Source organism: Syngnathus floridae, chromosome 9 (genome assembly GCF_059516105.1).
Source record: "Syngnathus floridae isolate MCC-2025c chromosome 9, RoL_Sflo_1.0, whole genome shotgun sequence".
NCBI classification, from domain to species: domain Eukaryota; kingdom Metazoa; phylum Chordata; class Actinopteri; order Syngnathiformes; family Syngnathidae; genus Syngnathus; species Syngnathus floridae.
In genome coordinates this window covers 2,931,043-2,956,967 of record NC_142421.1, presented here as the reverse complement: position 1 = coordinate 2,956,967, position 25,925 = coordinate 2,931,043, and the positions used below count along the sequence as shown (strand labels likewise).

The following is a 25,925-nucleotide window of genomic DNA, read 5'->3' as shown; positions in this document are numbered from 1 at the left end:
CTGTATATATACTGTATATAAAGACAGTAGGGTAGGGGGCGGGGCAAAGCCCCGCCCCCTACCCTACTGTCTTTTTGTAGGGCAGGGGGCGGGGATTCGCCCCGCTTTGCCCCGCCCCCTACCCTACTGTCTTTTTGTAGGGCAGGGGGCGGGGCTTCGCCCCGCTTTGCCCCGCCCCCTACCCTACTGTCTTTTTGTAGGGCAGGGGGCGGGGCTTCGCCCCGCTTTGCCCCGCCCCCTACCCTACTGTCTTTTTGTAGGGCAGGGGGCGGGGCTTCGCCCCGCTTTGCCCCGCCCCCTACCCTACTGTCTTTTTGTAGGGCAGGGGGCGGGGCCATTTCGATGGGGGCGGGGCCAGCTGCATCGCCCCGCCCACTTGCAGGCGGGGCCACACTGGGCGTTTACACATAAATAAATGCGTCGACATGCAACCTATATGCATGTATTCAGACGCTTACAAAAGTGGGCCGGAGAAGGTTCCCACCACTGGGATCGAACCAGGGATGTACGGGGCATGAGGCAGTGTCACGAACCTGTCGGCCAGCGTGACCTGGCAGCTGGCGGCCGCCAGTTCTCTTTTGTACTTACCCAGCGCGCGCGGAGCGCAATACTGAACGTATAAGAATGACTCGAAGTGAAAGCGGGGTCACTGCCGAGCTCGCCACGCTTGGCGAGTGGCTCCGTCGCTGCGCTCGAACACCTGAGATCCAGGGTTCGATTCCCCACCCCTGCTGCCTGCGCCGCCTGCGCCCCCTGCCGCCTGCGCCCGCTGCTGTCTACACCGCGCTGCGAAGCACACAACAATGCGCAGACTATGAAGGAGGTGACGTTTGTCAATACTCCCTCCTTGGAGCAAATATATAATCAATAACTTTTTTAAACTTTAGTAAGTTTTTTTAAACATTTTTGTAAATTTTTGTAACTTAATATTCTAGGCTGTTCTAAAACACCATCTGGTATGCTTAATACACATTAGAGGAGGTGTAAAAAAAAAACCATATTCCGTCATTTACTTCATATGGTGTACCGGCCCAAAGGTTTGCAGTGCTGAGGACATGAGGAGACCTAGAAAGAAGCATTGGGAGCTTAAGATCAGGGGATGCTTTGAGAATAATTGTCAATTTTTGTCTATGTGAAGTCCTTTGAGACTGTTTGTGATTTAGGGCTATATCAATAAACTTGACATGACATTGCTAATGTATCAATGCCCGAGCGATTAGGCACATGGGCGGGCAACTTTCTGCATCACATGAATATTTTTTAGCATGTGGTTTGGAAGTTTAATTATGCAAATGAATTTGCTTGCTTTGTACATTTTAGAGAGACACATTCGCGAGATAGCGGCAGTATTTACGTGTATTTGTTAGGTTGTTTCGGGCAGAACAAACCGCAAAAGACGGGTCACATTGACCCAGCTGTCTAATTGGGGCGCCTATCATTTGTAATGTAATTAAAAATTTAAATGATTAAAATTGTTAAAAATTATCACATACAGTTGAATAGCGCATCAGACAGGTTGAGGCAAATATCTAGCATGTGGTTTAGACTTCTATCATGCAAATGAGTTTGTTTTGTACTTTTAACACACATGCACACTGGCGAGATAACGGCAGTACTTCATTTCTTAGGTTGTATCGCATTGACCCAGCATCAGACAGGTTGAGGCAAATATGCTGCTACTCTGTGGCAGCACTTGGAATTCATGTAGCCTTTCTGATCTGGTCAATTTCATAAGGATGCCGGTATGAAAAACACCCTGGCCTTTACTTCACTCTGAACTGGGTGGTACCACCCAGTACATGTGCTGAGGCTGGCCGTGTAGTTACGCAACTCTGCTTTGAATTGAAAGCTAAGGTCCTGGAAGTTACACGCTAGGTTTATAAATTCAATTGACTATAGCAGCAACCTGGACTGGACAGCAGCAGCCTTCTTTGTAGTCAGACACCCAATGGGGACGCCAAGCCCTGCAACAAAACATGCAAGAAGTTTCACATTCAAGCAATGCACCATCGATTGAGGCACATGGCGAATGATGACTGACACCAAAGTTGACTTTATTTACAAGACCACCAACAGGAAGCAAACACACCACTGTTGATTTTATTCACAAGAATGCCCACATGATGCATGACGATTCAAACCAAACCAAAAACTGGCTCTGACTAGATTCAAATAACAGCTTTTACTCTTACAGAAAAATGTACCAACATTCTGCAAGATTCTGATTTCGGTGGCCATTTTAAAGCAGGGTTGCCAAAGATGACTTACTGATCGCAACAGAGACCGTTTGTACACTTGTCGTTTGCATCTATGGGTGTCTGGCTACTTGGCTTTTGTCAACAATTTAGAATGCATGCAGCTTTTCTTTGTGTAGTTAAAAAAATAAATAAAAAGCCTGAAACTGCATATTTAAGTCAATTTTGTTTCAGCCTAACTTTACAATTGTCTTGTCATTGAGAATGTCTCAAATGATTCCAGTTTGTATGCACGATAGACTGCCGATGCCAATGTTTAAAATGGACCACTTGAATTCAGTTCACAGTTTAATTGCAGTTCAGTGGTACACACACACAATTACAGTACAAACAGTTCATTTCATGATTAAAAAAACAACAGTAAAACAACAATATTGCAAAATGACGCAGCGCTGAGAAAGAAAGAAAGAGGCATCATGCAGATAGCCAGTGTGCACACCCAGTGAAAAAGTGGTTTAGGAAAGAAAGGACAAAAGAAAAAATGCAGTCATACTCTCCTTAAATGCTGGCTGGGTGCTTTGCCCTCGCCGCATCCGCACCCGTCCGTCTCGTGTCGGTTGCTCATCACGGGCGAAGGTTGGCTCCCTCCCCGGCCGGTATTCGACGTTTGGACTCATCCTCCGCCTCGTGCCACTGCAAAAAGAAAAACGGCACTCTGTTGCATGCGGTTCACTTCTGTGGACGTACTCATTACCTGTATTAAAGCTTGCTCCTATTTTAAGCTCCCTTTATTAATAGCGTATGCACACATGAATGTTTTTGTTTTCTTTTTATGTCTGTTCCTATATGAAGAATTCAATGCTTATAATTTCTTTGTTGTAAAGTGCTTTGAGCTGCATTTCTTGTATGAAAGGTGCTCTGCAAATAAAGTTTTTTATTATTACCCTCTGGTCCCGCGGTCCTGTCCAGTCCCTCTCTATGCAAGCACTCGTCCGATCCAGTGCCCCAGCAATCCTGAAAGGCAGACATATTGTGTTGGTTTTGGCAAGGGGAAAAATTCCACTAGCACCCCCCCCCCCCCAACCTTGACTAAGGTAAGTTTCAATCAGGTAACTAGCGGCACGCACGGGCTGGCGCATGTCTCATACGGCCCTCCCGCATTGGAGCGATCCGGGTTATGAAATGTTTAACCCCTTACAAAAAGGGAGGGAGGGAAGGAGGGAGGGAGGGAGGGAGGGAGGGAGAAAGCGAGAGGAGATGAAAAGAGGCTTTGGTGCGCACTTAAGCGCAACCGGCCAGTTCCCCCTGAGTAGAGCTGGCTTGGCCCGGAGAGGAAAAAAAAGAGGAAAACGTGACGTCACGGAGAGCGTCACGGAGAATCTCCTTGTCCTCGACACCGTCGACGACACTGGGACCCAGTCTGGCAGACATTATACCCTGGTATTCCACAAAGGGCAAGGTATAGCCACGTTCCACCCTGAGTGCACCAGGCCATGCAGGTACTGCCGGGCGCGTTGGAGAAAGAGAGCGAGAGAGAGGGGGGGAAGGGGGGAGGAAGGGAGGGAGGCAGGGGGTGTCTACTTTGCCGATTCGTATCTAGAGGGTCACAGCAATCCAAATGCCCGTGCGTGCTACTAGTTACCCTATTCAAATAGACAGGGGTAAGGAAAGCACAAAAGAAAAACCAAAGTCATACTCCCCCGAAACGCTGGCTGCATCTGCACCCATCAGTCTCGTGTGGGCCGCTCGTCACGGGCCAAGGTCCGGGTCTGCTCCGGCCGGTGTTGGACTCTTCTTTCGCCTCGCACAAGTGCAAAAAGACAAACGGGCACTCAGTTGCATGCGGTTCACTTCTGTCAATGTACTCATTACCTGCCCCCTCCCTGGTCTTGTGGGTGCAGCCCAGTCTCTCTCGGTGCAGGCTGGCGCTCGCCCCATCTGCTGCCAGCTGAAAGGCAGAAAAATAAGGAAATCAAATTAAAACCAACAGTGTGTACACTACGCTTGCAGATTGGATTGCCATGTCACCTTCAACACTTGGCGACTGCTTTCTTTGGGTGATTCCTTCCTTTGCATCCCGCTCACCAATCGCGGGTCTGGTGGCCTCCGTCCACCGGCTCTTTGTTTCATACATCGTCTCTTCCACCTTGCAAGACAAGCACAAAAGTCTCGCTGCGCCGTCGCTTGCGCTTGCCGTCGCTTGCGCTTGCCGTCGCTTGCGCTTGCCGTCGCTTGCGCTTGCCGTCGCTTGCGCTTGCCGTCGCTTGCGCTTGCCGTCGCTTGCCGTCGCTTGCCGTCGCTTGCGCTTGCCGTCGCTTGCGCGGTCACTTGCGCGGTCGCTTGCCGTCGCTTGCGCGGTCGCTTGCGCGGTCGCTTGCGCGGTCGCTTGCGCGGTCGCTTGCGCGGTCGCTTGCGCGGTCGCTTGCGCGGTCGCTTGCGCGGTCGCTTGCGCGGTCGCTTGCGCGGTCGCTTGCGCGGTCGCTTGCGCGGTCGCTTGCGCGGTCGCTTGCGCGGTCGCTTGCGCTTGCCGTCGCTTGCGCTTGCAGTCGCTGCGCGGTCGCTTGCCGTCGCTGCGCGTTTGGCACTCAATGAGGGCTGCACAACATTTTGGAAAATCAATGATTATGGCAGTATTGGGCCAGACCACTGCATTGAGGCAAGTTGTGGACAATTCTTGGACGGAGGTTAACTATTTGATCGCAATGAGATCAGTTAGATTAGTTAACTAACTTACATAAATGACTTATCGTCTTAACTCATTACAAATAGTTAGGCAAGGAAACATGTTTCATTTGAGACATGAAAAAAAAAATTTTTGCTGTCTTAAAGTGCATGTCAATAACCTAGACCACCATATGGCAGTTTTCCAATACACGTGCAGCCCTACACACACGTCACCATTGGTGTCCAAATGGCAGCCTCGGGCCAACTTGATCAACACGCCACACAAATGAACACAACACTGCTTTGTAGCGCTAAATATCAATGGCAACATTTCGTGATTGATTTAATGAATTTGTGTCAAAGAATTCTCAATTTGTTTCAGTATGCAGCCCTCAGACATTTGGACACCGCTGGTGTGAATTAGAAAAAAAAAAATCCATTTCACATGTTGAAGCTACGCAGGTCGACGCCTCCAGGGAAGCGGGTCTCCCTCACAACTCTGCTACTTCAGAGTGATGCCACAGTGGTCCGTCCATCTCTGATCAGATGCTGTCGCGTCCCGGTCGCCATCTGCAGAAACAGAAACAAAAGTTAGACACTCAAAGAGCACCCCAAGTTGTAGGTCACTTGCTTACTTGATCACAGCGGCTAGCCACTCTTGGTTACCGTCGCCGGGTCGGGCCGGGTCGGATCGGGCCGTGCACTCCCCCCCTTTTGCGTCTGGCCTGCAAAAGGCAGAACATGCAATGAGTTGGGCGCTGCTCGCATCATTATGTCTTCCTCGTGGACGGGCTCGCCCAAACGCCGCCTCCTACACCTAGAGAACAAAGGACACACAGCTTAGATCAAGCACGACAGTGGTAGGTTAGGAAAAGACAAAATCTGACTGTCTCGCTCCAACACCTAGGGGAGAACAAAGAACGCAAGTCCCACAGTGGTAGGTTAGGGTTAGATTAAGTACAACAGTGGTAGGTGAGAAAAGGACAAAATGTCACAAGTCATATTGTAAAATTGGACATTAGGAACCGGCTCACTCCAACGCCGCCCCCTACACTGACGGGGGAGAACAAAGAACGCAGCAAGTACGACAGTGGCAGGTTACAAAAAGACACAAAATGGTACAAGTCATATGGCAAAATTGGACATTTGGCTCGACGTCAAAGTTTCGTTTGTGAGCCCCCATGTGAGCCGTCAATGGCAACCAAGCGCAAGACAACGCTGGATCCAGACAAGCCAAAAGCACAGCACACCTCTTAAGCAAGACCAACCATCAGAACCCCAAACACTGTCCAGCCCTGCAACCTTTCCGTCGTGCACCCATAACCAAAGGCAACCACACTGCCCCCTCCTGGGCACATGATCTGCACCCATAACCAAAGGCAACCACACTGCCCCTTCCTGGGCACATGATCCGCACACGACGACTTTTGCAGCGCATTGCTTGATTCTTGACTTGATATGGCATTGTTCCTTTGGATATGGCATTGCTCCTTTGGATAGGCCATGGCTCCTTTGGATAGGCCATGGCGCCTTTCGATAGGCCATCGCGCCTTTGGATAGGCCATCGCGCCTTTGGATAGGCCATGGCTCCTTTGGATAGGCCATGGCTCCTTTGGATAGGCCATGGCTCCTTTGGATAGGCCATGGCTCCTTTGGATAGGCCATGGCTCCTTTGGATAGGCCATCGCTCCTTTGGATAGGCCATCGCTCCTTTGGATAGGCCATCGCTCCTTTGGATAGGCCATTGCGCCTTTGAATAGGCCATTGCGCCTTTTCATATGGAATTATACTTTTCCCATTCGGCTCCTCTTGCAGCCTACAAAAACACAGACAGCCATTAATTGTGTGCTGGGAAGCTAAAACTCGACAACCATTGTGTGTTGGGAAGCTGAAACTTGACAAAAACAGGTTTTCACCTGATTTAGGACTCCTCTTCCTCAGTGTCCTCAGCATCACTGAAAGGGCTCCTCAAGAGCCTCCTGCTTGCTTTGTATAGAAGGATGCTGGCTGGGCGGCCTTATTTAGTGCTACAAAAGACAAGCAAATGATTGCAACAAAAATAGACATTGAGTCGAGTGCCAATGGCATGATTTTTTACCAACAATTATACATACTAGGAGTTTTACATTTGAAAAAAATATATTGTAGTAAGTTATGATAATTGATCAAAATTATAGTTCATATTTGAATTTGATACATTCTAAGTAGAGTTTTACATTTGAAAAAATATATAATCATCACATTGTAGTACATTATGATAATTATTCAGGATTATAATTCATATTTTAATTTCATCATTCATCAACTCCCCTCATATTGAACAGATGATCCAGGTTGGCGGCGTCCAAGACGGGAGAAAATAACCCGGGCAAATGTTTGTTGCGTCACGGAACGAGAGCGGGCGGGCGCCATCTTTGAATGGATTTGGTCCGATTTGGACATGACGTAACATACGTTGCATTCACCACTTTGCATGACACGGAAATGGCACACGCATCATATAAAATAATAAAAACAATGGTTAAGTTGACTAGAGTCAAACTAACATTTCTTATAGTCAGACAAACACGCGCTTATCGGCGGCGTCATTTACGAACAGTCTACACAGACGAATGAAAAAAATGCTGGCCAGCATGAAAAAAAACAACCGCGAAAGACTTAAAATACCACCAAAACGCGCAACGACGCGACGCGACGCAAAGTGGATTGTGGCGTGCCGTGTCGTGCCGTGCCGAAACCTCAAGCACTCCCTAGACAGCGAAAATCCTGCAAGAAATAATAAATGGCATCGTAAGAAACTGCAAACATTTGCTCACGGGCTAAATGGCCTGCGGCCTACAATTTACCTCCAGGCCCACCGTCGCGGTGGACGTGACGTTGCCGAGTCACGAGAGTACGACAATCCTGCGACAAACAAAATAAATTTAAAAAAAAAGGCTTGTGAGAAAAAGCAACAAAGCGTGCCGTCGTGAGAAACGGCAGGAGACGACAAACATTTGCTAGCATGCTCGCTTACCTGAGAAACCGTCCGCCGCCGCCGGCACGCGCTCGGTGGCACCTGCATATGATAACTCCCCTTGAGCGAGCACACCTGTCTTCAATTGACCTAAAGCCCTGACGTCACATCCGTCGATTCAAATCTTCTTCTCCTGATCGTCCAACGGCGCTCGGCACACTGACGCCACCAGGTGGTCGCCTGTCATGGTGACTATTGTGGAAAGGGTTGCTTCGGACTATCCGTTGAAACTTTCAACACCGAACATGTTTGGATGGAGGATACCCTATCAATATGTACCTTATAACAGGTCACTTTATTAGGGAATAGTCCTCGGGGCCGCGTTCGTTTTCCAAGCTACCCTCGTTAAACACACCTGCGTGAAAAGTTTTAGCCCCTTTCACGTTCCGCAGGAGCTAAAACTTTTCACGCAGGTGCACTTAACGAGGGAATCACCCCCACCTCCTGATTGGCTGTTTGATCTGTGACGTCACTCGGACACTCCATTAGGTACGCTGCCATTTTCAGTCGTACCTAATAATAGGCCACTTTATTAGGGAAAAATCATAGTCAAAGTTTAACTGAAAGTGAAAAGTGCCACACCCGCCCTCACCCCCACCTCCTGATTGGCTGTTTGATCTGTGACGTCATTCGGACCCTTCATTAGGTACAGTTGGTCAACGGGAAATGCAATTCACTGACTCGTTCGTGAACGGGAAGTTACGTCGTTTTTCTTCGTATTGTTTTATGGCGAGGTAGCACCAGCAAAGAATTGCGTGCTTTCGCCAGGGTCGTGATGCATATGAAGTGGGTGCTTAACGTGTAAGGCAGGCACCCCCTCCCCGCTTCCTCCTCCCTTCCAAAAAAAAAACTTCTCTCAGCACCACCTCTCCCTCCCCTCCCCTCCCCGAGGCGTCCTCGAAAACATGCGAAGGTGTCCTCTTTTTCAGCAACCCAAATCTGGTCACCCTATGATTAGTCTGTAAAGGAATTTATTCAAATGTTTCTTGAATTTTTAAAATCAAGACATTTACAGCTTTGGAATCAGTTAAACTTTTTTTTTCTAATGAACATGTGAACTTTTTTTTTTTTTAGAGTGAGACTTTTTTTTTGTATTATACTATCAGTGATACAGAGCTCCCATATATCTTTTGGTGAGCCAGTAATGCTAATGGTAACTTTTTGTGACAATATTTTAATAAAATAAAAAAAAAAAACCTCCTCACCGGGTCATTTTTGACCCACCTATGCATCTAAAATATGACCATGTATAGTAAGGCTTTTTTTTTCAGAAAAAAAATTACCATGTATTGTAAGGCTTTTTTAAATAGACCATGTATTTAAAGGCTTTTTTTTTAATGATGGATAGTAAGGCTTTTTTATGTAGAAAAAAAAAAATAGGCTTAAAAATTAAGAATGACCTTAGAAAAAATAAGCCATAGGGGTCAAGAGTCAAAGGACAGAGGTCAATCATAAAAGCCTTATTTTACATGGTAATTTAAAACAAAATACATTCTTTAATATGTATAGTCCAGACAGGATATGGTCTCACGTAGACTGCCACTCAATCACTGCAGAAATGTTGATCTTTGAAAATACCCCCAATACCTGCTCCTCCGCCACATTTAATACTGCGGTATTGCTCAGTCATGCCACGTTTTTGCCGTGAGCACGTCTCACTTACCAAGCATGTATTGCAATCAGCCAATCACATACCACCAACGACCGTTTCAACATGCAGTTCCATTTCTAAAGTTAGGGGAGATCATTTTTCAATTCATGGACTTGAGTGGAAAAGAAATTAACATGACTGAAGGGATCTTTATTGGATGAACATGGAAGTTAGGGTCCACTCGCCCTTTTTTTTGGGCGGGGGGGTGCGAAAATACATTCAACATCATTTCAAGAGAAGTCATTTTGAGGAAGTGAAGAGTGGTCGCAGTTTGCTCTCCAAAGTGACCAGATGTAGAATCCAAATATTTCTTTGATATTGTTGCCAAGTGCTTTGCTCAAACATCACCACAAATCCAAAGAAAGATGAGAGGCTGAAGCGAGTGGAATCCTTTCATCTTTTCTGAAATTCTTGTTTCTTTACTTTAGATTCCCTGTTAAAAACATTTATTTATTTTTTTGTTCAGAGTAAAACCAAAGCTTCATATATAAAACTTTTTTTAAGGGGCCAATTTAATCTCTTTGGAAACATTTACATTTTTTCCTCAGTATTGTTCTTCCAACATGTGTAGTAAAGAGTTGCAAAAAAACACCATCTAAAGGCGGTCATTGGAACTGACCCAAATACATATTTACACACGTTCAGCTCAGACGCTGACTAAAAATCTCTAAAAAGAAAACAAATAAAAAGGGGTGTAACGGAGCTTTTTGAGTCATATTCCACACAGCTTCTCTGGTCGTTTTCACCTCCCAACAAAAATGCACATTTTGCCTTGTTCATTTTTTTCTTCTTCAAGTCCGAGTGGCTCCGAGTTTTTCCTGCTACCCAATTCTCCAGCTCATGAACATTCAGAGCGTTTGTAAGCAGGTACATTCCCACTCTAAGAATTCTACGCTCAGGCTCAGGACATTCTGGCTCTTCGAATTCCAGCTTGCACTAGATCAGGAACAGGACGGAGCATTCAGGAACAACAATACTCCAGCTTTGAGAATTCCATGTGCTCCTAACTTCAAGAACATTCAAGCAAGAGCACTTGTGAGCAGGAGCAGTCCAGCTCCTAGAGTTTTGAGTCCACAGCTCCAGAATTGGAATTCTTGAACCCAGAGTATTACAGTTCCTGAGAGCTCCAGTTCAAGAACATTCAAGAGCCGGAGCACTCGGGAGCCAGAACATTCCGGCTCATAGAGTTCCGTTCTCTGGCTTCTGGATGCTCTGGCTCCCAAGTGCTCTGATTGCTCAGCGCTCCGGTTCTTGAACGCATTGGCCTGCGAATGTACCAAAGCATGCTTCGGCCCCAGAATTTTCAGAGTTCAGCTCCTGAATGCTCCATCTCCCAAGAGGTGGGGTGGGGTGGGGGGTGGGGTGGGGTCAAAAGTCACTGATCACAAGACTTGGAACCTCCAGGAGGTCTGGTCTTTATAGTCCAAGCAGTCCGAAGCGTTGAAGTTGAGTTTCCAGGACGAGGCGCCCGTCTGATCTTTGTAATCCAGGCAGTCGGACGAGTTGAAGGCCAGCCCGGAGCCTCCGTAGGCCTGGTGAGGATGGTGGTGGTGATGCGGGTGGTGATGGTGCGGGTGTCCCGAGGACTGGCCGATGTGGTGGTGCGGGTGTGCAGACATGGACGAGGCGGCCATGGGACTGAGCTGGTGATGGTGGGAGTGCATGGGCGTCAGGTAGGAGCCGCAGTCCACGCCCCCAAAGTAGGAGCCGGAAGGGGCTGGGTAGCCCTGGCCGTAGCCTGCCGTCTGGTTGTAGGAGATGGGGTACGAGGTGGCGGCGGTGGCCGATCCCGACATGGAGCGCTGCATGCAGGAGGCGTTGGAGGGCGGGCCGGGCTCAGGAAGCGGGGCGGCCGAGGGAGCGGCGGCCGGAGCGGGTGCGTTACCCGGGGAGATGGCGGGACTCCAGATGGATGACACAGTGCTGATGGACGGAGCCGTGCTGCTGCTCAGCGCCGCCGCTGCGTGGTTGGACGCCGCCGAAGAGGACGAGGACGAACCCGTGCTGGAGACGGCGGGTGGCGTGAACTGACCGCTGCTCTCCGAACCCGTGCTCTCTCGGGCCGGCGACGACTTCTTCTTGGGGGGCCGCGCCTTGGCGCCCCCACCGCTCTGCTGTTGCTGACGACACTTGGCCCGCCGGTTCTTGAACCACACCTGGAAATACACACACCTTGATTAACACACACACCTTAAAGAAGGTCTGAAAAATGAGGGCCTTATTATCAGACCGGCAGGCAAAGCCCTCAGCCCTCAGCATTCTTCTATCCAATGTACATTTTATTTAAAAATAAATCAGAAAAAAAACATAACAATAGCATGTGCATTTGAATTTCAATTAACATTTACTTTTTATTCCATCCACTGCATGTTTTAATTTTTTTAACAAGAGGTATTTGGGGGGTATGCAGCCTACGCGACCCTAAGACTTGATTTTGTGCCTTTACTTGGCATGGAGAAGACACTGGAAAGTCAGAAATAACCATAATTCTTGGCCAATGTTTTATGTCAAATAAGCAGTTGCATATTTTGAACAGTGTTTGGACCTTACTAACTTATTTCCAATGTATTGTAAATGCATTTGATTTTTTTAAAACACATATTACAAGACTGAGACTTCAGTGTGTGCATGCTTCATTTCTGCTCTGCAAACAAAATTTTTACATGCCATTTGTACATATAATCCGAAATGAATAATACTTAATAGCGCCTGTAAGCAGACAACTTTATTTACTGCATTTAATAAGGTGAAACTGAGCGTGCAAGTTCAATACTGATACGTTTCATGTATTATATAATCCCTTACTCTTGACTGCAGAATATCTCTAACGAATCAATAACAGATTTACATTTAATGTGAGTCAAATAAGTTTATCAATATTAGCTGATTGATAATTATTAAGGGTAGGGGGGGTTAACGCCGTTTTCGATGAATGCATTATTGACTTTTTCGGACATAAAATGGCGACGCTCGAGTTAGGTCTTCCTCACAAGTTCAAACGTCGCTAATTAAGTCGATAAAAGTCAAGTGGGCACTTTGACCAAAGACTTTGGCGACACTTCCGATTTGCTGCAAAGTGATTTGAAGTGACAACTGCATGTTAATAATGAGCTACTAAATCAACTCAAAGAGCCCGCCTGTTGAGCTAATGAATTAGCCTATTAGCTACGAGCACCTTGATAGCATCTGGTCATTATTTAACGGGAGGCAATAAAACGGTCGTGTGGCTAATAAAGTGAGTGCGTGTGAGATGGCGACGCTGACCTGGACACGGGACTCTGGCAAGTTGATTTTGAGAGCCACCTCTTCCCGCATGAAGATGTCCGGGTAGCGTGTCTTGGCGAACAGTGCCTCCAACACGTCCAACTGGGACCGGGTGAATGTGGTCCGCTCGCGACGTTGTTTCCTGGGCGTCGCTAACGACACACGCACAAAAATAATAATAAATATCTTCACGAATGGCAATGAAATCTCACTATTATTCCAAAGCGTTCAAATTAACGTTGTTTTTATTATTTTGGCCTTTTTCATGATTCCTGAACACTTGACTCGTAAGATATTTGCGATATTTTTATTATTTTGTACAGGCATTTGCCGTGGTCAACTTTTTTAAGTTGACCTAATTTTAAAACAACAAATATGGAAGTGATTTTTTTTCTCTGGTAAAATAATACTCCATGCGAAGACAAAATAAAATCAAGTAATTACATTAAAGAAAATCACGGGCATTGTTTGTTAGAATTATTCATGCAACTGTATGATTACTGTAATGACAGAAGCGCATATTTTTGAAATGAAGTGAAGTCAATCCAGTTATGCAGTTTACAGGAACTTTTACTATGGATTTTTTTTTTAAGATAAAGGCTCGGGACACAAATTTATAATCTTCATATAAACGAATGTTGAAAAGACTACATTTGATTTACAATAAAAATGAAAAAGAAAAGCCGAACAAATGTGGTTGCATACAGTTAATTATGTTTTCTTAAACAGGATTATTTTAAAAAAGAGAAAAGACAAGATTGTTTTAGTCTTATCAAAAACTTGTGGACTGACAATTGAAGACAGAATAAAGCGTTTATAGAATAAACACAATAAACTCAATAAGCCTTTGTACTGTTTTTTCTAACAGGCACTTTTTATAAATTAATAAAGATTGGGACAAAACATCGATCACAATATCTAAACTTTTTTAACTCCGTGTTTGTTGGCGGCATAACTACCCTTCAGTCGACCACTTTTTTTTCCGTAGCAATAACACTTTGTCCAATTTAATACAATGAAAATAAATGGATAAACTGTCTTAGGCTCAATACACCCAGTGCCAACTGAAGATTCAATGAAAAAAAAAAGTGACTCGGGTTTCATTTTAAACTTGCAGCATGAAAGTAACAAGGCCGCGCGGAGAACTGTACACGTTTGCGCACGTTGAATTGTGCATGAGTCCAAAGCCAATTAATATTAATAGTCGGCGCGTGACGTAATCGCCGCCGAAGTGGAAACTGAGGAGCGAGCGTGCGCGCGTGCGTGCGCAGTGCGTGCGTACCCGGGTAGCCCACGGATGGGTGCAGCAGGTCCATGGCGGCTCCGCTCAGCCCCAGGCCGTTGACGGCGTAGGGTGGCTGCTTGAGGTAGGACATCATGCTACAGGCGCTCACTGCGGCGCCGCCCAGCTCGGCCCACTGGCTCGCCGCTCGGCCCCGGGGATGCTGCAGCTTGGCGAGACGCGAGGGCCCGAGGCGGCTCGCTGTGGGCGACGTCACGGGGAAAAAAAAAAAAAAAAACAGTAATACACGTTCACGAAGTCATCCAGAGGGTCGTTCGGACTGCATCGTCATATTTTAACATGCGCACTAATGGCGCACTTCTTGGTTCTGAAACGATTCTCAAGAAATGTGGAAATGGAAGGGGGTAAAGTCAAATCTCTTCAATTGGATATGTGGTTTTGGAAAATGGGGGAATTTTGGATTGGGAAATAATCCTCAAAACTAATGGTCTGAATATTTGGAAGTAGCAAGGTTTTGTATCATTCAAGAAATGTGGAAATAGGAGGTAAAAAGGTTTAGGATTTTTTAAGAATAATTCCAAGATACTAAAAGGAATTTTAATGTTTGTAAGTTTGATGAATTGATTTGGACTAAAATCAGCAAATGTGGCACGTCTTTTTTTCCAATATAAATCAAATCCATTTAGCAGGAAACGGGAAATATTATTTTGTTTGTTTTTCTTAACTGTTAACATAGGAAAAACGACGCATTTACATTTTAAAGAGAAATCACAACTGTATAAAAAAAAAATCTTTCCTAATTCGCCCAACAAGTCAGGCAGCCAAAGGAGTCTATTCAATGGCCGTTCACGCTTGTTTATTTTCGAATTTTATTAAGTCCTCAGGGGAGGAAACGCTGAATAAATATTTGCTCAAATCAATGCATTCAAACATGTTTGATATCATTTAAAAAAAAAAAAAATCCCCAAATAGTTTTCCATCATTAGCTCAAAACTTTAGTATGAAATTAAAGATATTAGGCCAGAAGAGTCAAACTATATTTAGTTTATTCTGGGGAACAAATGAAGAATTTCCAGGTTGCTTGTTGGAGATCGTTTGCCATCAACTTGTGATGAGTTCTCTCGACTAGAGTGGACGTGTATTGCGCTCAAACGCAGACAAGAAAACATCTGCGTGCAAATGAAGCCCCCCTCGCCCCCCCCCCAACCCTCCATTATAATTTAGCGGCACTCATCAGCCAGCAAACAGTTGAAAACAATTCCAGCAACAATTAACCATTGCTTCTTATCTTTAGCAACAACTCAGCTTCCACTTTAAGCGAGCATTAAAAATTTGAATAAATCAATTGTGATTCCAAAATGTTTTTCTTGTCCTTTCACTTTATTTATTTGTAATTTTTTTATTAACTATTTTTTTGTAACTCATGGCCCAGGACACGACATTGCTTACATTTAAATAAACTAATGTTGGGGGAAAATGTAATTTATAATTTAAAAAAGTAATGGAAAAGCCAAATAATTGTATTTACTTTATATGATAAATTAAGTCTACATACAATGAGTTGGGACCCTTTTTGTGTGCAATAGAAATGTAGAACGAGGCCACATTTGAATGAAATGAACAGAAAATTTCCTTTTTTTGTTTTACAGCTTTTTCTGACAAGTCTAATCATGACGTATATTTGAATTAATGTTGGAGGGGGGGGGCGCGTAAACATGTTACTTATAGTAAAAAGGAATGAAAAAGCCAATAAATTGTTTTAACAAGACGTTCCATAAAATTAAGTACATGGCGATCCAATAACAATTTCATAAAATGCTAAAAATGTGAGCCAATTTGTGCAAACAAAAAGTAATGTTAACGAAAGCACAATTTCAGGATTCTTTGTGACTTAACACAACGAAACTACGGAGACTATAAATGAAAATTGCGTGCTTGATCAATGGTATTCTGATAACGAAAACATTTCGTTTGTTTAATCGCGGTTTTGTCCAAAAGTTTGTAAAAAGAAAGTCTTGAAACTTGTCGTCACCTTGCTTGCGTATCTCCTGACGTTCTTTCTCCTTCCCAGCAACTGAAATGAATTCAAAGTATCCAGAAGCAGCAACGGGAGCAGCAAAGCACACAAGCCGCCTAAAGTCGCTCTCCTTCCACTAGAAAAACAATCGACATGTCGCTTGACAAAAGCTCTGGAAGAGGCTCCGGCGTCGGCGGGTCCTCTGTCGTCCTTAGGCCGGGAAGAGTGACGCGTTTGTGGGTTGCGGTTGTGGAGTGTGTGTGTGTGCTTTGATGAGGCTAATAGAGGCCTTCCGCCCGCCCCACGCCTCTAAGAGAACGCTGACACCTGCCGGCCCGCCTACGACAACCAATGGGAGCGCGACTTCCGCATGAGGAAGGTCGTGGCGGCCAATAAGAGAGAAGAAAGACACTGGAGCTCACGCCCATTTCGCCCTCTCTCTCTTTTCGTTCCCTCGCTTTCTTCACTTCTTTCCTCCGAGGGCCTCTTCTACATGTTTTTGTTTTTTAGATTGCTAAAAAAAATGTAAAAATATAAAAAGTTGTAATTGTCTTTTTGTTTCCCTTTCATTATTTTATTTTTTTATTTGACTTTAAAAGAACTTCAGTTCCGGTTTCTTTCTGCAGCATGAAATCAATTTACTTTTAAATGTTTTCGGAAGGATTTGACTTCCAGTTGCTTATGCAGTACTTCAGACTTTTGTTTTGTTTTAGTTAGCAAATATTTTTAATTTAAAAGGATTGAAAAGAAAACATGTAGATTTACACATGTAGAAATGCTGTTTTATTTAAAAAGGCAGTTTTTTTTATATTTTCAGTGAATTGACTAAAATGTGTTTAAATCCAAGTTTTTGTTTATTTGGGAAAATTTAAATATAAAACAAATTAATGCTGGTGCAGTTGGCCACACCGGTGACGCTAATACATGCTTGACATTTTATCGTGTGTTTCACGTCTAAAAATATAATAAACATTATATTAATCAATTTTAGTGCTTTTAGATACACACGCGCACACAACGACAAGCACACGCATTAGCACACACATGCACACAAATACACTCGGGCCAGTCTCATGAATATTAATGAGCTCTAATCCCCATTTAGAATTACATTTGAGGATGTAAAGTTGAATAATAAAGGAGCACCCTCACCGCAAGTCACACGCTCACACTTTATGATAAATAGAAATATTTCATAGCACACGAAGGCGAGCGGTTGTTTTTAAAATGAGTTTGGAATTATGTGGGAGGCCCCCAAAAATTGCCCGATTAAAAAAAAAAAAAAAGCCGCATGAGTACAAGACACATACACGCGCTCGCGCTTTTATTCGTACGAATGATGCAAAACGACAGCAAAAGAATCTAAACTTGCTTGTTCTTTCTTGTCATCTACGACAAGTATCAAGTGACCAGGCATCTCTTTTTTTGGTTCCCTAAGATTATTTGTCTAATCCCAAATTGTGCTTGAATTCCTTTCTGAGCCGCTAAAGCTAAGGATTAAGGCGGCCAGGAGGAGGAGGAGGGAAAAGTTGCTCCCTCCATCCCTCCTTCATCCATCTATACTTCCATAAATCCATCCCCAGGATGGAGCAGCAGCAGTGCAGTGCAAGTGGACCTGATCGTGGACGTGGGGCCTTTATGCATGTGTGGATGACGATGCTTTTTACTCAGACGAAAGGATTTATGAATATCTCCATAAAGCAGGTAAGGATTATTTCATCAAAAAACATTCATGGACATTAAGTTAATTCATTGAAAAGTTGATCAAATATGACAACAAAATTGTTCATTAAATAATCGGGTCATTGTGTAATAAATTCTGAGGAACTATAAGGAATATTTTGACGTCATTCAAATCGACCACCAAAAAGTGCCCTCCCCTATCCCAGTTTAATTCATTATTAATTTTAATCCCTGATGTGACAAGTGCAATAAAACAAAGTCAAGTGGGGATGATTAATAATGTGAAAGTTAGAGGAAGAAGAGGAGGGGAGGAGGAGGAGGAAGAAGAGGTGTGCTGTCACTCTTTATTTGTTCTCCTTTCTTACGAGAGACATGGAAGGGAGGGGGGAGTCAGAGTGAGACGAGGCCGCCGCACAGTGCCTCCTCGCCGGCTAAGATTTCGCCTGCGTGCCGCTGGGGCGCACCGGGGTTCTGGAAGTCGGGAAGATTTAGGATTTCTTTTTTCTTTAAAGAAAAATCTTAAACGGTGCAATTAATGATTCGACGTATGCTCAGAGGAAGTCGATTCCATGAGTTAGGTCGCTGGGGAATTAAAGAGCAAGGGAAAAAATAAATTGAATACATTTGATCCTTGTGCTCAGAGTCAATCTTAACAATTAAATGCAAAAATATATTAAATATTTAAAACAAAGTTCTGTTCTTTAATTACATTTTCTAGAATGTCAACCACAATTTTACTAAAAAGTTTTTTAATATCCCACTTTTTTTTCTGTCAAAATAAGTGTAAAACTATTTTAATGAGGTAAAAATACTCTAGAGGCATTTCTAGTGGAGTATGACACGCGTACAAGAACTTTATTGAAGGTTGGTCTTGAAGCCAGTGGAATAAATAAAACTGAAGATGTGGTGAGCTCATACAAGATGTATGTGGAAGCGAATCTCAATAAATACTAATCCAAACAGGAAAAGAATGTGATGGCAGTTTCACATACAAGCAGCTTATAGAACAATAAATAAAACTTTTTTTCATTTTGACTGCATGACTCTTTTAAAGGAAAAAAGCAGACTGAAGCTTTTATGATAAAAATATACAAGAAAAATGTTTTGGGGGGGAATGTCTTTTTCTTTTTGGTAAACTGCTTTCGAACAAAAAATAATCATTAAAAACACTATCAGGTATGGACAATTGAAGATATTTTACAGTAAAAAGTTGTAACATGAATGAAATAAAAGAACGTTTCTTTCCTCTAAAAAAAAAAAAAAGTCCACCTGCTCACTGTCCAAAGTTGCAAATTAAAGAAAAGCATTTTTGTACCTGGGGCGTTCCATTAGCAGCACGACACCCATAAAAATCCTGTAAAAGTACCGCTTTTAAAGCATAAATTGTAAAACCATCAAACAACTTGGCAGGAGGCCGCATATGTACAATCTTTTTGTTCTTGTTGCTCTTGTGTTGTTACTGAAGGACGCACTTCTCCTCTTTCTTGGCCATCTTGCCTTTGTTCTGCTCTAGCGTCCTCTCCAGGTGCTCATCCTCCTCCTCGGCCCTGTGGTGGACGCAAAAAAAAAAAAAATCCATTTTGGCAAGCAACAGGCCACGTGGTAAACTATTTGAAGTCTGTGTTGGCGTCCAGACACAGGAATATTCACCCTTCCTACTTTTGTAAATTTTCTTCATGTGACTAACTAAGCCCCGTTTCCACCGGCGGCATCTACTCGCTTTTTTTGGGCTTAAAAAAAAAAAAAAAGTAACATGTACATGTAACATGTCATCACTAGCGAGGTGAGGAGGGGCTCCCCGGTAGTGGTCTCTAGAGTCTTGACAGGAAGGGGGCCCCCATTGGGTTCTAGGTACTCCCAATCGGTTTTTCATCTAATAGAGTCATCTTTTAGGTGAAGCTTGATGATGACGTTGTGTTTTACATGAGCAGGTGTACTAGTGTGCCTGCGACTTACTCCTTTTCCTGGGCGTCCAGGTCCCGGACCAGCGCGTCCCGTTTGTTGACCAGAAGGACCAGCTCGTCCAGCAGCAGCTGCTCACGACGCTTCTGGGCTTCCGTCTTCTGCCAGTCTGAGAGCATCAAAAGCAGAAACAACGACGGCAAAGTGTCAAGAAGAGCTAGCGAGCTAGCTAAATGTCACATTTGGAAGTGGCTCGAAAACCTCTGACATCATGAAAAGTGGATTGATTCGGATTTGACTGGGACCAAAGGGAAACTAGGAGGCTTAAGTGTTCAAATGTCAAAAAAATGAATAAAATACCATTCGCTATTTTGTCTATTTTGTATAATAAGTAATGTTTGAATATTTGAATGATTTTTTAAAGAAATGTTTTCTCCAATACTTACAATCCTACCCCCCCAAGTCAAGTCTTGAGGGTGCAAGTAAGCTGTTGATCGAACGGATGAAAATGATTGAATCGTCGCTCACGGCATGTTGATGATGAGGCACTTTTGTAAACAACCAAACAAAAAGGTGGGGGCACGCCTCTGAAACAGGAAAGGGCCCCCACGGGGGTTCAGGTCGGACCCCCACCCAAATCCCCATCTGCCTGTCCCAGGAGGGGGGGGGGGGGGTGTCGCCCACAGGGGCTCACATCCGCCCCGGGCGCTACACAGAAAAGCCCCGACGCCCCGCCTTGCCATTCTCACCATTAGAGGCGCTAATTAAAACATTTGATTGGCTCACGAAAATTCCCATTTGCAGGCAACTTGAACTTGAACATCTCCCCTGCAATCATTTTTGATGACATATTGATTTATCAATAAATTAATCCATGATCTAAAATAAACTGGCGTGCACGTCCGGAAAAGTCTCTGTTGTCTCCTGATTGGTCCTCATCATCTCTTTGAAGTGGCGCACAGAGCAAAATGAACACAGTTCCAATATTTGTCCTCCCACAATCTCTTTTTTTCCTCTTGCCTGCCTCCCCCAAACAAATTTACTCTCGAGGGAGAAATGTAAATTCCACAGCGGTGTTGTACAAATGTTTGTGTGGATTTTCCACATTCAGGTAGCAAGAGGAGAAAATGAATCGTGTGAGTGGTCATCTTGTGGTAAACCTCGGAAGTCACCCAGCGTCACGAATGCACATCCAACAGTTTTATTATTATTATATTATTTGTTTTCCGCAAAACTAAATTGTTTAGAAAAAGGAAAAGCTGGAAAACTTGTACCAATACAGGAAGTAAAAAAAAAAAAAACTTTCTCACAAGCACAGAGAGAAAAAAAATCATCTTCAGAACTCCTCTCAGCCCCAAAGCCAGTGTGTATGGCTTAGTGTGTGTGTTGGGGAGGGAGAGGTGTGTGTGTGTGGGGGGGGCATGGTGCTGTCAATCACACATCACCCGGTCCCGCCCCCCTCATTAGGAAGGTAAACAATAAAGAGAGGAGATGAGAGACGTGAGCAGAGCTGGGCAGGCTGGGTAAGCAGACACCCGTCAACCAACCCAACACCCCGCAGACGCTCTGCCCCCCCCTCCCCCTTCCCCCCTCCCTCACAGAGAGGTTCCACGTAGGGGAAAACCTTGCACACTGCTGGCACGGTGGCTGCATATTCAGATTAAGTCTGGCCGTGCACACCGCTGGTAACCATGAGAGTCGGCACAAGGCACACAAGAATGCGCTGGTCCAATCTCCATTATCCCCCCCCCCGCCCCCTCAGGCCTGGATGGATGCCCCTCCCACCACCAAGCCTGCATTCAGCAAAGAGAGGAGCGCTCCAAACTAGTAAGGAGACGTTGATCTTTGCTTCATCACAAGCAATACCTTTTTTTTTTTTTCCTTTGGTGTTTCGCCGTTCATTCGCCTTGCAGACGCTGGCTCAAATCAAAGTAATTGCGGAAAAAAAAAATTGACGCAAAAGTTGTCAGCGTTGACTTGACCCTGTAACCTTAAGATGAAATGTATGTGGTAAAGCTACAGGTGGCTGTCGTTTTAGCCAATCACACGCGAGCAGTCGTTTCCAGGACAGACACGGTAAAGTTGAGAAAAAGGCGTGTTAGGGGAATTTAAATAGTTGATTTAAAAAATTGAATCTCATGTCATTTTCCACTTATCACATTGTTAATATATTCGGTAAATCATTTCAACAAATATAAACAACATATGCCAGTTGTCATTGGCTAAACATTAGCTTGCATCAACTCTTCCCGCGCAAAATAAAAACGAGGCAACATCCGTCCCGAACGAGTTGGCGACCTCATGAAAAGTCGCCGATGTGATCACATTGCACAGTGAAGCTAATCAATGGAGGCCAAGGCGCCGCCCCTGTGCCTTACAAAAGCCCAAATAGATTTACAAACTGAGTGTGCGTGTGTGTGTGTGTGTTGCGTGTACACGGGGATAAGCTCCTGCATAGGATTACATATTGATTTTAAACATATATATAAAAAAAAGCTTATCATATCAAAGCGTAACAGGAAAAACTCCAGGACCCGACTATGCATAAATCCCTTTTAGATGCTGAGAGGGCGCCCGCTTTACAAAATACACACACACGCACGTCGGTGAGACACACACATACACACTCATAGGTGTGAATGTGTAAGCAGATAAAGAGGCCATAGTGGATCAATTTTGCGGCGGTGAGATGAGAGCGTGGCATACAGATGGCATTTCCCCGTCTGGCATCGCACCAACGCGCAAACACACGCACACACAGTTATCAACAACAGCGAAAGGCGTATCTGCACGCCTCCCCAAATATGTCATTCGGCTCACTACATGAGCGTTCGCCTGCTGTTTACCGTATTTCCTCAAATAATTGCCCCAACGCAAATAGCTCCGATTGACACATATACTGAACGCAACAAAAATATGTGGACATAAAGGCCTCCACTCTCCGCAGTTTTTATTTGCTGGAATACGGTTTGTGTGTATCATTGTTAGTTTATCTTAGAAAGGTGTGTGTGTGTGGAGTGTCCAGGTGTATCTCAGTTCTGAGAGCCTGTGTGTCTCTCACTGTGTGTGTGTGATGGACTGGCCTCCAAAATCGACAATCACTCTCACGCTTGGCCGTCGCTCAATGGGCCCGACCAAGCACCAAATAAGAGTCACTGACGCACACACACACACACATTTGAGTGACGCCGTCGACAAAGCGGCTCGATACCGATAAATAACTAAAACGGAAGCCAGTGTGGCGTGCTCTCTCGCTCCTGCTCGACTATGCATGTCTACTGCTGTCTGCCCCCCCCCCCCGCTCTCGTGCTAATTACAATTGATTTATGATGGCGCAGGTAGCTTATCAGTGAAATGACAATGGTCGCGCGGAGGCTGTCGAGGGGAGTGCTGGTCTTATGGCGGGGTGGTGTGGTCAATGTCGAATAGCAAAATCAATTAGCATTGATTGGCCAAAGGTTCATTTTGCCAAAGAGGACGCATTCGAAAGGGGATTAAACTTTCCCCCGGACCCCTCTCACCTCCACTCGCTTCCCGGCAACTTTGATACGACACAATGGCGGCGGGATGCTTAACGCGCTTTGGGTGATCTGCAATCAGGCATCGGCTAGTCGGGCCTCGGCGGCGCAGGAAACAGATAGCATTGATCAAGTATCAGCAAGCGAAATCCCTGGCAGGACCCGGAGTCTAATCCTCATCCACACAATTAACATCAAGCTCATCAAACATCGAGAAAAGACAAGTACGGATTTCAAGACGACATAAAAGCGCTACTGATGGAATGTGAGTTTTTTTTGTGTGTGCTTTGTTTGGCTGCTAAGAAGCAGTGACTTGTTCCATTAGCAAAGTATCTTTCCCCATTGCAATGAATTGAAACAGCACTAATCCGTTTAGCCGCTACAAAAAAAAGTCAATCAGTTGAAGAACTAACTAACTAAATAAACAAGCACACGATCACACATCAATATTGTTTGACTAGATACATCTTGGCGTCGCTGTGCATTCTGAGTGGCACCTGAAGGCAGCGCGCCAACCAAGTTCTGCACCCGTGTGTGTGAATGTGTGTGCGTTACCTTCGATGGCCAGCATGGCTCTGAGCTCTCTGTTGAGCAGTTCGAAGCGTCTCTCCAGGTCGTGCTCCTTCTCCCTGCAGGCGGGAGGGAGGAGCAAAGTTCATCAATATGTTAATGACTAAATCATTACGGCAGGACACCCACATAAATAAACATCGATTGCCACACTCGCCGGAACCTTCTCACACTTTTAATCTAGTGCCGCACACACGTACAGACACCGTTCAGTTTGTCTGTGTGTGAAATGACATCACGGCAGGTGTGTGTGTGTGTGTGTCACAAATTCAATTCTTTCCTCTTTCAGCCATATTAAAAAATGAGCCCTAATAGAATTTGTCCTTGACGCTCGTCTTTCCCGCACAAAGAGGGACCACAAAGGCCTCATAATAAGCCCTTCTGTCAATTGGCCACTTTAAACGGCCCTCTGCCCCCCCTCCCTCCCCTCTTTGGTCGTGATATAATGTGATTAGGAATACTTCAATCTCGCCGCTCGCACGCTTCCTCATCCTCGCAAATGTGTGTGTGTACCAGCTGAGCGCACACACACACATACACTTGCACGTATAGACATACACCAGCAATGGACGCATATAACGTGCACGTTTCTATCGATTTCATGTCAATCAATGGGAGAGTTAAGTACGCGACGTGAACGTACAGCAGAGAGAGTTGGTTCTGTCTCCTGATCAGGGCGTTCTTCTTGTTGACCAACATGAACCACTCCTGCATCATCGCCTCCTCCTCCTCCTTGTTGTTGCCTGCATACACACGCAAACAAAAACACACACGTGTTAGAAATGCAGTACGTATTACATCGCCGATTAAATTTTGTTTATATTTAATTTCATTTTGTCAAAAATAATAAAGACGCCGGCACGAAAGGCGTGTGTGTGTGTGTGTGCATAGGCTCCGATGCGATGTCGTCATTCCATTACGGACGGCAGGCGATGAAAGCGACGCGTCGGGATTTAGCGTGGTGGATTATTGTAGTCAACTTTCAAACGGACGCCGGCAGCGGAATAAAGGCGGGTCAGTGTGCCACCCGCGAGTTCAATAAAACAAGCAAATAATCACGGCAAATATTAAGCTCCTGTGACATTGTGGCGCCCTGCGAGCCGACCACCGCAGGGGATTAAAAAAAAATACACCCCCCCCTTACAAAACGCCTGGCAAGCAGAAGCAGCTATTTATTTGAGGGTGGAAGCGAGGAAAGGAAAGACATAATTTGAGGATGTCAGAGACCTCAGACGAAACCCAAAATTGTGACTTAGTTATGTTATTAGCTGATGGACCTCATCATTCATTGAATTTATTGTTAGCACTCAGACATGGAGTAAAAAAAGACTACTGATGGCCACACCGCTAATATGGTGGCGATGATGACAAGAAGCACACACAGATACCATCAAACGCAGTCAAATACACACACAAGATACAAGCGATACACGCAAGGCAACACACCTATCGCCTATCTGATTGTCGCTGTTGTTTGGCGAGTGGATTTGGTGACAGGAACAATTGCCCTCGGTTACAAGAAGGTTTCCTAGCCGGTTAGCTTAGCAGCTAGCTGCTTGGTGAAGGCTACACAAAGACAAAGGGCGTGTGATACTAAAATGTGATTACGATAAACATCTCGGCAAGAAAGAAACAAGATGGCCTGAGGCGGCACGATGATGTCATGGGGTGATGTCACAGGGCAGAATTAGAGAAATCGAAAAATACCACATTCATCAATACGCTAACAAACGACCAAAAGAGCCCACCAGGGCAAATTTACTCGACAGTCATTTCCATTTGACAGGAACTTTAATTCCCAACACTTGTCAAAGTGTCCGATTAAAATAATCTACAGTACAAGCATAAATTCTGATTTATGTACTGTAACCATTAAGTACGCAGAGAATACAAGAAAAGACATAAAAGCTCATTCAACAGGCTTGTTAGCATAAATCAGATGATTTACAACCTGCCCCCACTTCGCTTAGGGGTGTTTTACCCTCTTCAATTACCTGTCTCATTATTATTGTCACTGGCGCCATTATCAACACGCACTTCCACTTTAGGCAGATGAAGAGCTGTGCCGCGTTTTAGGTAATTAATATCACCGAGAAGGCCTCGCTCACCTGCCGACGCCCCGTGCGCAAAAAAAAAAAGCTATTTCATTAGCCGGCCCGTTAGCGTACAAGCCCCGGGAACAAAGGCCTCGTTTACGGCCGC

General features: G+C 44.8%; 2 protein-coding genes and 2 long non-coding RNA genes across 9 annotated transcripts in view; 1 reads left to right on the top strand and 3 right to left on the bottom strand.

Annotated features, from left to right (window-relative positions):
* Window positions 1–1,349: 1,349 nt before the first annotated feature.
* LOC148392902 (uncharacterized) lies at window positions 1,350–8,178 on the bottom strand. 3 transcript variants are annotated; one of them, XR_015860569.1, is made up of 10 exons: window positions 7,876–8,178; window positions 7,706–7,763; window positions 7,598–7,625; window positions 6,776–6,886; window positions 5,495–6,675; window positions 4,224–5,429; window positions 4,068–4,143; window positions 3,140–3,996; window positions 2,749–2,888; window positions 1,350–1,964 (listed from the first exon to the last, which is right to left on the bottom strand). It is a non-coding gene; the product is annotated as an uncharacterized LOC148392902 (long non-coding RNA). The 3 variants fall into 3 exon arrangements; XR_015860568.1 differs by lacking the exon at window positions 1,350–1,964 and having other exon boundaries at window positions 2,033–2,888; window positions 3,140–3,209; window positions 3,892–3,996; XR_015860567.1 differs by lacking the exon at window positions 1,350–1,964 and having other exon boundaries at window positions 2,033–2,888.
* A 1,170-nt stretch (window positions 8,179–9,348) lies between these two features.
* otx1 (orthodenticle homeobox 1) lies at window positions 9,349–16,339 on the bottom strand. Its single transcript, XM_088385365.1, has 4 exons — window positions 16,066–16,339; window positions 14,073–14,273; window positions 12,791–12,942; window positions 9,349–11,682 (listed from the first exon to the last, which is right to left on the bottom strand). Exons 2-4 carry the CDS (start codon window positions 14,167–14,169, stop codon window positions 10,909–10,911), a joined length of 1,023 nt encoding a protein of 340 aa, XP_088241491.1. The 5' UTR covers window positions 14,170–14,273; window positions 16,066–16,339; the 3' UTR covers window positions 9,349–10,908.
* A 1,074-nt stretch (window positions 16,340–17,413) lies between these two features.
* On the top strand, window positions 17,414–20,011 carry LOC148392900 (uncharacterized). Its single transcript, XR_015860281.1, has 2 exons — window positions 17,414–17,754; window positions 19,710–20,011. It is a non-coding gene; the product is annotated as an uncharacterized LOC148392900 (long non-coding RNA).
* Window positions 18,556–25,925, bottom strand: part of ehbp1 (EH domain binding protein 1) — a 61,381-nt gene continuing 54,011 nt past the window's right edge. For all 4 annotated transcript variants that reach the window (XM_088384852.1, XM_088384854.1, XM_088384853.1 and 1 more), the window contains 4 exons: window positions 24,367–24,466; window positions 23,709–23,782; window positions 19,690–19,804; window positions 18,556–19,280 (listed from right to left, as the gene is read on the bottom strand). In XM_088384852.1, the coding sequence (XP_088240978.1) occupies window positions 19,190–19,280; window positions 19,690–19,804; window positions 23,709–23,782; window positions 24,367–24,466 (380 nt within the window). In that variant the 3' untranslated portion in view covers window positions 18,556–19,189. The remainder of the gene's footprint in view (window positions 19,281–19,689; window positions 19,805–23,708; window positions 23,783–24,366; window positions 24,467–25,925) is intronic.

What these genes read in the sequence shown, in the direction of transcription:
- otx1 (XM_088385365.1), bottom strand. Translation starts at nt 14,169, where the DNA reads ATGATGTCCTACCTCAAGCAGCCACCCTACGCCGTCAACGGCCTGGGG. An exon ending in CCCATCCGTGGGCTACCCGG is followed by an intron (nt 12,943 to 14,072) that starts GTACGCACGCAC and finishes GTGTGTCGTTAG; the next exon opens with CGACGCCCAGGAAACAACGT. An exon ending in TGCCAGAGTCCCGTGTCCAG is followed by an intron (nt 11,683 to 12,790) that starts GTCAGCGTCGCC and finishes GTGTATTTCCAG; the next exon opens with GTGTGGTTCAAGAACCGGCG.